This window comes from Scomber scombrus, chromosome 8 (assembly GCF_963691925.1).
Source record: "Scomber scombrus chromosome 8, fScoSco1.1, whole genome shotgun sequence".
In the NCBI taxonomy this organism is placed as follows: domain Eukaryota; kingdom Metazoa; phylum Chordata; class Actinopteri; order Scombriformes; family Scombridae; genus Scomber; species Scomber scombrus.
Genome location: NC_084977.1, coordinates 5,545,967 through 5,557,174, shown reverse-complemented (window position 1 = coordinate 5,557,174; position 11,208 = coordinate 5,545,967). Strand labels below are relative to the sequence as shown.

Genomic DNA, 11,208 nt, shown 5'->3' with positions numbered 1-11,208 from the left:
GCGTTGAAGAAAAAAACGATATTCCGTTGAACAGGTGCGATGTATATTCCGTTGAAGAAAAAAACGATATTCCGTTGAACAGGTGCGATGTATATTCCGTTGAAGAAAAAAACGATATTCCGTTGAAGAAAAAAACGATATTCCGTTGAACAGGTGCGATGTATATTCCGTTGAAGAAAAAAACGATATTCCGTTGAACAGGTGCGATGTATATTCCGTTGAAGAAAAAAACGATATTCCGTTGAAGAAAAAAACTATATTCCGTTGAAGAAAAAAAACGATATTCCATTGAAGAAACAAACGATATTCCATTGAAGAAACAAACGATATTCCATTGAAGAAACAAACGATATTCTGTTGAAGAAAAAAACTATATTCCGTTGAACAGGTGCGATGTATATTCCGTTGAAGAAAAAAACGATATTCCGTTGAAGAAACAAACGATATTCCGTTGAAGAAACAAACGATATTCCATTGAAGAAACAAACGATATTCCATTGAAGAAACAAACTATATTCCGTTGAAGAAAAAAACTATATTCCGTTGAACAGGTGCGATGTATATTCCGTTGAAGAAAAAAACGATATTCCGTTGAACAGGTGCGATGTATATTCCGTTGAAGAAAAAAACTATATTCCGTTGAACAGGTGCGATGTATATTCCGTTGAAGAAAAAAACGATATTCCGTTGAACAGGTGCGATGTATATTCCGTTGAAGAAAAAAATGATATTCCGTTGAACAGGTGCGATGTATATTCCGTTGAAGAAAAAAACTATATTCCGTTGAAGAAAAAAACTATTTTCCCTTGGTGAAAAAAACTATATTCCGTTGAAGAAAAAAACGATATTCCATTGAAGAAACAAACGATATTCCGTTGAAGAAACAAACAATATTCCGTTGAAGAAACAAACGATATTCCATTGAAGAAACAAACGATATTCCATTGAACAGGTGCGATGTATATTCCGTTGAAGAAACAAACGATATTACGTTGAACAGGTGCGATGTATATTCCGTTGAAGAAAAAAACTATATTCCGTTGAAGAAAAAAACTATTTTCCCTTGGTGAAAAAAACTATATTCCGTTGAAGAAAAAAACGATATTCCATTGAAGAAACAAACGATATTCCGTTGAAGAAAAAAACGATATTCCATTGAAGAAACAAACGATATTCCGTTGAAGAAACAAACGATATTCCGTTGAAGAAACAAACGATATTCCGTTGAAGAAACAAACGATATTCCATTGAAGAAACAAACGATATTCCGTTGAACAGGTGCGATGTATATTCCGTTGAAGAAAAAAACGATATTCCGTTGAAGAAACAAACGATATTCCGTTGAAGAAACAAACGATATTCCGTTGAAGGAACAAACGATATTCCGTTGAAGAAACAAACGATATTCCATTGAAGAAACAAACGATATTCCGTTGAACAGGTGCGATGTATATTCCGTTGAAGAAACAAACGATATTCTGTTGAAGAAAAAAACTATATTCCGTTGAACAGGTGCGATGTATATTCCGTTGAAGAAAAAAACTATATTCCGTTGAACAGGTGCGATGTATATTCCGTTGAAGAAAAAAACGATATTCCGTTGAACAGGTGCGATGTATATTCCGTTGAAGAAAAAAACTATATTCCGTTGAAGAAAAAAACTATATTCCCTTGGTGAAAAAAACTATATTCCGTTGAAGAAAAAAACGATATTCCATTTAAGAAACAAACGATATTCCGTTGAAGAAAAAAACTATATTCCGTTGAAGAAACAAACTATATTCCGTTGAAGAAAAAAACTATATTCCGTTGAACAGGTGCGATGTATATTCCGTTGAAGAAAAAAAGGATATTCCGTTGAAGAAACAAACGATATTCCGTTGAAGAAAAAAACTATATTCCGTTGAACAGGTGCGATGTATATTCCGTTGAAGAAAAAAACTATATTCCATTTAAGAAACAAACTATATTCCGTTGAAGAAAAACAAATATTCCCTTGGTGAAAAAAACTATATTCCGTTGAAGAAAAAAACTATATTCCGTTGAAGAAACAAACTATATTCTGTTGAAGAAAAAAAAAAATTCCCTTTGTGAAAAAAACTACATTCCGTTGAAGAAAAAAAACCTATTCCGTTGAAGAAAAAAAACTATATTCCGATGAAGAAAAAAACTATATTCCGTTGAAGAAAAAAACTATATTCCGTTGAAAAAAAAAAAAATTCCGATGAAGAAAAAACTATATTCCGATGAAGAAAAAAACGATATTCCGTTCAAGAAACAAACTATATTCCGATGAAGAAAAAAACTATATTCCGTTGAAGAAACAAACTATATTCCGTTGAAGAAAAAAACGATATTCCGTTGAAGAAACAAACTATATTCCATTGAAGAAAAAAACTATATTCCGTTGAAGAAACAAACTATATTCCGTTGAAGAAAAAAACGATATTCCGTTGAAGAAACAAACTATATTCCATTGAAGAAAAAAACTATATTCCGTTGAAGAAAAAAACTATATTCCCTTGGTGAAAAAAACGATATTCCGTTGAAGAAAAAGACTATATTCCGTTGAAGAAAAAGACTATATTCTGTTGAAGAAAAAGACTATATTCCTTTGAAGAAAAAGACTATATTCTGTTGAAGAAAAACTATATTCCGTTGAAGAAAAAGACTATATTCTGTTGAAGAAAAAGACGATATTCCGTTGAAGAAAAAGACTATATTCTGTTGAAGAAAAAATATATTCCGTTGAAGAAAAAGACTATATTCCGATGAAGAAAAAGACTATATTCCGTTGAAGAAAAAAACTATATTCCGTAGCAGAAAAAAACTATATTCTGTTACAGGTAAAAACTATATTCTGTTACAGGTAAAAACTATATTTCGTTGCAGAAAAAACTATATTCCGTTGAAGAAAAAAGTAGTAAATCCTGTTTTGTGGAGCATTCAAGTTGCGTGGTGTGTCTCAGACTGACCAAGTGATAACTGTATAAACTGTGCAGATGTGACACAATATAGAGTCAATGGAATCATGACGCTCCATCAGGGTTATGACGAAATTAGTGAAAAAATGACCAAATGACGTAGTTTTCCCCCCTTCAAATTAAAATCAAACAAAGCACTATCAAAATAAACGTTATTGGCATGGCAGACCGGAAACATATATTCCAAAAGCATTACAGGAAAATATTACTGACAGATGTATGCGGCTATTACGGCAAAGTTCCCTTTCTCCACATAGGCAGATAGGGCAATTTCCGAGGGTGGGGGCATGGATAAACGCACAATAGCCTATAATATATATCATATTTGACTATATATTATTATTTTTAAAAAACAACAACTCTTAAATCCTTATAGCCTATTTCTCAGTATAATAGAAAGTGTCCCCATCTCTCTCCTTTGTTTTGTTTTAGCCTATTTATTTACATGTTTTACAGATGTGACCACACAGAAACATTTATCCTACTACTGAGCTTGTTTGTCATAGAGCAGGCCTGGCCCACCCGCGGCTCTTTGCCTGGTTTCATGCGGCTTTTATGTTCATATTGATTTTGTGTTTGTGTTTTTTTTTTATGTGTAGCCTATGTATATGCGTGTTCGTTTGAGTTCAATATTTTCATCTCACGCAAATGCGCGTTTGACGCAAATTTTCGGGAGGGAAAACCTTATTGTTGAGTAAACAATTTGTGTCAAGTTCGGTCGAGTCACCAGTGCCGCCCTGAATAAGCAAACAGCTAGATATGCAACACTGGTCGAAAGCTTTGTGACCCGGTTCCGTGATCTACAACTGAAAAGGCCACAGATTACGTTCCTCGTCGACCCGTTTAATGCGGAAATGGACTGTTTGAAAGCCCCGCTACTCACAGATGAGGCTGCAGCTGAGTTGGAGATGATCGATCTGTGTGAGAAGGAACAACTGAAACCTGCTTTAAGGGAAGGGACCATTGAGTTCTGGAAAAGTGTGCCAATGGAAAAACTAACAAGAAAAATACCCCAATGTCAAACGGGCTGCGGCCAAGATACTGTCCATGTTTGGGTCAACGTCTGCGAGTCTGTGTTTTTTACCCTGAAACACGTGAAATCAAAGCATTGATCTGTTCTGACTGACACACATGTGAAAGAATTGCTTTGAGTGGCAACAACGGAATACAAGCCAGATTTGAAGAGGATTGTTCAAGGCAAGGAATGCCAGAAGTCCCATTAAGCAACGTGTAGTAAGAGAAAAACTGTGTGCATGATGGAAATGGACGGTGAGAGCAGGTGCCTGTTTTATAAAGTTTCTATGTTATGTATCTTTGGTTTTGTGTTTCGATAGATTTTTCATATTTGTGGTGTTTTGTGGTTCCGGAGCGGTCCGACCGGCCTGACTCGGACTCATACAGACTCGTGGAGTTGCAGGATGGCTGGAGAAGCTCACACTGCCCTGTTTTCTGGATCCTCTACTTAAGTTGAGCTAGGTGCATGGAGCTCACAGCACAAAGTCTGAAGATTACAAACTGAAGCCCAGGTTGAGGTGTCAGTCTTATAGTAAAGTGAACAAAGTTTCTCAGAGTGAAGGTGTTGACTGTTGACTCTTTAGCCTAATGAGTATAAAGAAGTTCCTGCTGGACAATCAGGGAGCCAGAAATGTAATGTTAAAGCTGAGCAAGTGTTCCTTGATTCACAACTCTTTGATTAAGTGACAACTTTTCTGAGAAGTCCTTGTGGTGGGGGAGAAGGCTTTAACAGATCAGGAGAGTTATTGTTCTAAAAAAAAAAAAGTCAAGGTCAAAAGGTCAAAAAACAGTTATAGGTTGATAAATAAGTCTGGTAGATCTATTCAATTGCTCCTAACTTTTTTCGGTACTACTGGAGACATAGGAATAAATAGCTTGAATTTAAATGGAGCCAGTGATCATTGCAAAAGGGCCTCTCTTTTTAAGCTGTGCTCTCTTAAAAAGTGAAATGTTTTTTTTTGTATAGAGACACACTTCATCTTACTGAGACTCATGAGTTGTGTGATATGTGGAGTGGATTTCATAATAAACAGAGACAATACACTTGGACACATGTTAAAAATAACTTATCACGTTTATTGTTTTAAACATTTCATTTGAATGCATTTAAAAGTTGTTTTATCAGCCCTGTTCTGGTCACTCACGTGTAACACGTTCTGTTTATAAAATGTGTAAAACCTAACAGTGCTTATTTATTAAACACAGCTTTACTGGAGAATACAAATTCCAAAGAAGCTTTTGCCTTCTTCTTTGGAAAAACCACCTAAGTAAATATCATTTTGTGTCTTTACAACAGATTTGGGATAGTCCAAACTAGACAATCCTGTCAACAGTATACACAACAGTACACCTGAATGAGTTCAGTGAAAGCTCTGCAGTCTGAAGTGGACTCCAGGACTTAGCCGAGGGCATAGGAGACCCGAGCCATACTGAGACACTTGTAATGAAAAAGTGTAAACAAAGCTACTGGGTGTTACAGCTCAGGGGGTTTTGGTCAGATCCCGCTTTCAAAACATAGCCCATATGGAAGTCCCATGACACTTTTTCATTGGTTTTTAAGTATGCTGTCAGCTTTTACAGATGACTGTTTAAATGTGAGCTTAGAGAAGAGCAGGCAGTGTCTCAGAGTTGTTTTTTTTAAATATCGCTCAGGTTGAAGACAGTGTTGTAGAGTAGGAAGCATCAATCTCCTCTGATGAACTCTTTCCCACTCTGACACCAACGCTACTTATAGAGAATTGCTGAAAAAACACACAAAACTACACACTGAACAGAACATTTCCTGTCAGTTAAATAAATATCATGAGCTTTATTGATTAAGATTTAACAACTACACATGAACCAATAATGATGATGATATAATGAGTGGGTCCTTACTAAATTGCACCACCACTTTCTGAACAATGAATTGGTAAATACCTGCAAATTACTTAGAACATTTTCAGGAATTTAGTATAAACTTAAGGGACCTGTAAAACAAAGCTATTATTCCTGATCAATTATCAATCAATTCTTCATTAATTATTCATTGCCTATACTGTACTTTAATTCAGCTTCGATTCTGCATGTTTACATATTACATTTGTGTGTGTACTTAGTCTAAATAAAATTACACATGCCAATTGTTCAATATTAACAACTGTCAACTGGCAAATCTGATCATGCACACACATCATCACCTGTTTGCTTGACTCTGTGTTTCAGTGATCACCTGTGCTCACAGGGATGCCCTGTACAGTCTCCATGGAAACAGGTGTATGACTCTTCAAGTGTGTCGCCCCACTACAGCTCCTGAGGAAACATCATGTATGAAACCCCATCACACACACAGTTCATGCTAGTGGTACTGTACTCACTCACAAAGCACTCTCATTCCCATCTCTCACATTTACTCTCTTATTGTCCTCCTTTCTTATCTCCTTCTGTTTTCTCTCTCTCTGATCCAGAACAGAGTGTCCATGTGCTGGTGTACAACCTCCGCTCTCAGTGTGATGCTATACAAGTCACTAAAACAGCCATATCGCATGGTTATCTGCCCTGTCACTAAAAACAACGGTGCACTCCTGGTCAGTTATGGCAGCGTCTTGGTGGCCTAAAAGGCAGGAGGAGGTCACAGTTAGAAGTTTTAATACTTTGTAAGGTGACTTAAATAAACGGACTTTAATCTACACAATCCTTTACCTAACTTAAGTCTTCTTTGTGACTATCACATAAAGTGTGCAGTGACTTTAGCTATCATTGATGAGGCCTGTGTTCCTTTTTTGAATTAAGATGTTTTATTTAGATTGAGACATTTAACTCCTCTGTACCTGATCGATTTACAGATTAAGGCCTGATTATATCAAGCTCCATCACAGTCAATTGTTTTCCTGAAATCCTCTTTTGTGATTAAGCAGCATCTAATCAATGTGAGGAATCATTACACATTTCACCCTGTACAATCGCTGCTGTCTTCTTCTGAGTCAGTACATTTTAAAGGAGCAGATCACATTCATCATTTTCACAGGTTATATTCATTTATCACTCTCCCATTCACCTGGTTCCAGTAATGAATGTGTGTCATGCTTTGAAAATGTATTTGATTAATATTCTCTCTCTTCCTCTGTGTCAGTTCAGGTCTGTCGCCACTCTACTCCCCTCTGTCATTTTATGGATCTATGCTGGGTGACAAACGAGAAAAGGAGTCAGGATCTCTCTCAACAGAATGATCAGTATGTATTGAGGCATGTGAGGGTGTGTGTGTGTGTGTGTGTGTGTGTGTGTGTGAATCATGCCTTCTTATATCTGGCCCTTCTTTCCTTTCACTCTTCTCTTTACCATCATATCCTCCTGCTTATGATGCATGACATATTTTACTGTATGTAGCCTCATCTGGAATTTTTGCAGGAGCTACTTTGGAACGCTGTTCAGTAGTTGCTATTGTCACTGTTATGTGCTGTAGGTGGGCTTGTTACATCTTTCAAACATTATACTTTGTAGCTTTAGCTTTTTCTAGTTGCTTGTGCTTAATTATGTCTGACATCGTGTTGGATCATTCTGCATTGTTGATTAATTGTTTCCAGGTCATTTAGTAAACAGGTGTCAATTTTTAATAGTGATTTATTGCAGACTAAATGCTCTACTCCCTGTGTTAAAGATGAAGGAGGAAGTAGTCTTCACTCATTTCCTCAAAAGACAGGAGAAATACTTAAATAACCTAAAAGTAGAAAGAGGGATATATAATGGACATTTAATGTTCTTGTAGAATGGCAGCACATTCACTGTATTATTTCATTTAAAAATGGCTCCTTTGGTGAAGTTACAACTGAAATGTTAACTTTTGGTCTTTGCTGTGTTTTTCTAACCTCTAGGTCAGACCTTGATAACTGGTAGGGCTCCTCTTCCAGCATCCAACCAGCAACAACTCCAGTTGAAGCTCTTGCTCATTCGCCTGCTGGTCTGTTGCTGCTATCTCCGTGTGTCCACCTCTTATAACAAAAACAGCAACTCCTGCTGGCTGTTAGTAGGTAATAATACAATATACACACACATACACACCCAAAAATCAGCTTCACAACAATTTAATCTGGACCAAGAAACAAAATGTAACCTGACACATCACCTTAGCTGTTGTCATTCTGCCAAACACTTCCTGCACTAAAGTAAAATGGTTTGGTCAAAAGTTGCCGATACAAAAAAAGAAAAGTCGACAGTGAAAAACATATATATTTAAGGATGACTGGACTGAGGAATATGTGTTAATTTTTCCCACGCAAAGTTGCAGACCATTGTGCTTGATTTGCATTGAAACAGTTGACTTAATGAAGAGTGAGGTGAATGTGGTGTGAATGTGAATATGATGAGGTGAATTTCTAATAGGTCCTCAGATGACAGAGGAGTGCCTAAGCTCTCATTGGCCAACTAGTTGCATCTAGATTTTTTACACACTCTGCAGTTTGTAGGTCTGAACATGTTGCTAGAATGATAGCCCATTATCTAATAAATTCATATTAAAATCCTGTTTATAGTCCATAAATCAACGGTCATTTTTTCAGTTATTTCAAATTAGTCTATCACATCCCCCTGCTCTTCACCAAAGCACAGCTCCAACCTCCTCATAAAGTTTGCTGATGATATGATGAGACAAGCTACAGGAAGGAGTTGAGCCAACTGACCACATGGTGCAGTGGCCAATAATCTCTCTCTAAATGTGGAGAAGACAAAGGAGACGATTGTCAACTTTCAGAGAGCACCAGAAAGCACCTTCCTCTGTCCATCAAGGGTGCTGCTCTGGAGAGGGTGAGCATAGTTAATGCAGCGGGGAAGATCATTGGTGCCTCACTCCCCTCCCTTCTGGACATCTACAACACTTTCGCCTGGCCCGAAAAGCACTCATCATTGCACGTGACCCCACCCACCCCTCACACAGCTTCTTCAGTCTCTTGTCATCTGGGAGGAGATACCGAAGCCTTTGGGCCCGCACCTCCAGACTGAAGGACAGCTTCATCCACCAGGCTGTGAGGAAGCTGAACTCTCTCCTCTCCCTCCCCCTCTGCACATTACCCCCATGAAAACTTGACCCCAATTAACTCTTACCCTGTACATGCAGCAGGTCTGACAATAAAGTTGACTTTGAATTTTGAACTTTGAACTTTTGTTTTAGCGCATGGAATACTTCATGATATTTGCATGTTTATTTTTTAAATAGTTTTTGAATTTAATTCATCTTTGGTTACCCTGGAAACCACTGTTGCATCTGTCAAACCTCTCTGACTCAGACCTACATGAAACAGAGGTTCAAAAAACGTCATTCACACGTAAACGGTAAGATAAAACAACTTTCCTTTAGCTGTTTGTCACTTGCAGTTGATGGTTTACAGGCAAGGAGGCTCTTAGGAAGTGATGTGATAATTACAGCTCAGTGTCTCAGAAAAGATACATACTACTGTTTGTTCACACAATAGTTAAGTTAAACGATAGTAGTACATATTGGGTATGTAGCACATAGAAGGTGATTTCAGTTGAATCTTTATTTGTCAGTCAACACCATGGGTTGATTCACAGATGGAGGAATCTATGGTAGAAAAAAAGAGTGACAGCAGCAGCAAAACGAGTTCATCAACAGAGGTGGGTGAATGTTACTTTAAAGACACTACATGTTGTAAAATGTGTAGGGATGCACAGATAGCATTTGTATTGGCCTTTCTTTTTAAAGTCTGGCCTGCTCATATCCATTTTCTTTTGTTTTTTAATAAACACCTTATACATACATACACAACATGATATACAACACCAACTGAAAATAATATAAAGTGAATGAAACTAGAGTACAGAAGGTCACAGACCTGATATGTGCACATGTCCTTTCTAACAGGCGGGTGCAGAGAAGGTGGCCAACTCTGTGCTCTTCCCCTGCAAGTACGCCTCATCTGGTTGCGAAGTCACCCTGCCTCAAACCGACAAGAGAGAGCATGAAGAGCTATGTGATTTCCGGCCGTACTCTTGCCCCTACCCTGCCACCTCCTGCAGGTGGCAGGGCTCTCTGGATGCTGTCATGCCTCACCTGGTGCAAAAGCACAAGTCCATCCCCACGCTGCAGGTTAGGCTTCCACTGTGGCCCCTCTCCCTGTTTCTCCATGTACCACAAATGAGTTGCAACACTGCTTATTTTGTAAAAGTTTGTTTTGTGTTTTGAATGATAAATAGTCTTTAAGGGTTCAGTCTTACTGAATATCATGTTCCCTATACAATGCAACTGTTGCCTCCTGCATACTCACTATTCTAAATATATAACCCTGTATACATCACAACAGTTTGGTATTTTCCATTAGTTTCATGCACACCCACTTCATCAACATCACCATATTTACAAACAGTTGATATACAGTATGTGTGGATGCTAAATGATAAATAAGGTGTGTTGGGTTTTTGGCCAAGCCATGCCTGGCTCTAATCAAGGTAATGTTGGAAACAGTTGAAGCTTTAAGAAATTATGACTAAAACTGGTCTGTCTTTCTGTAGGGGGAGGATGTCGTAATACTAACTATAGACATTAACATGCCAGGCGAAATATTCTGGCTAATGATGCAGTCATGCTTCGGCTTCCACTTCATGCTGGTGCTGCAGAAACGGAGGAAGTACGGTGGCAGCCACCAGTTCTTTGCCATCGTGCAACTCATTGGGACTGAAAAGCAAGCAGAGAAATTTGGTTACCGACTAGAGCTGAACAAGCCCCAGCACCGCTTAACCTGGGAGGCCAGGCCCTGCTCCATCCACGAGAACATCGCCTCGGCCATCATGAATGACGGCTGCCTCATATTCGACACGTTCGTCGCACATCTGTTCGCGCAGAATGGCAACCTGGATATCAAGGTCACCCTCTTTGAAAATGTATAATAAATAATGAAACAGTAATTACAATTACCTAAAAGGGTTTTTTATGTTTATTAGAGTGTCACAGATGCCCTTATATTAGTTCATTTCAAGAATAAACCAGTAATTCCTTTTTATTGTGATTCATATGAATGTACACTTAAATGTCATTCAGTATTTCACTAAGTTAATAACTAAATTATCACAAGGTTAGTTTTACAAAAAATTTAAAAACTCTTTCACTCATCCTTTGAGGTTTGTTTTTTGTCTCTCTGAGTCAACAAAACAAAGTTATTATATTTTAATATTTAAAAAATACTTTTGTATTTGACAACCTTTTGTTACCCAGAATGACTCA

General features: G+C 37.7%; 1 protein-coding gene across 1 annotated transcript; it reads left to right on the top strand.

Annotated features, from left to right (window-relative positions):
- The first annotated feature begins 3,838 nt into the window (after nucleotides 1-3,838).
- Nucleotides 3,839-10,874, top strand: LOC133984728 (E3 ubiquitin-protein ligase Siah1-like). Its single transcript, XM_062424189.1, has 4 exons — nucleotides 3,839-3,905; nucleotides 7,850-7,935; nucleotides 9,853-10,077; nucleotides 10,500-10,874. The coding sequence occupies exons 1-4, from the start codon at nucleotides 3,839-3,841 to the stop codon at nucleotides 10,872-10,874; spliced, it is 753 nt and encodes a 250-aa protein (XP_062280173.1).
- The last annotated feature ends 334 nt before the right edge of the window (nucleotides 10,875-11,208 follow it).

What these genes read in the sequence shown, in the direction of transcription:
- LOC133984728 (XM_062424189.1), top strand. Translation starts at nt 3,839, where the DNA reads ATGGACTGTTTGAAAGCCCCGCTACTCACAGATGAGGCTGCAGCTGAG. An exon ending in TCTTGCTCATTCGCCTGCTG is followed by an intron (nt 7,936 to 9,852) that starts GTCTGTTGCTGC and finishes CCTTTCTAACAG; the next exon opens with GCGGGTGCAGAGAAGGTGGC. An exon ending in AGTCCATCCCCACGCTGCAG is followed by an intron (nt 10,078 to 10,499) that starts GTTAGGCTTCCA and finishes GTCTTTCTGTAG; the next exon opens with GGGGAGGATGTCGTAATACT.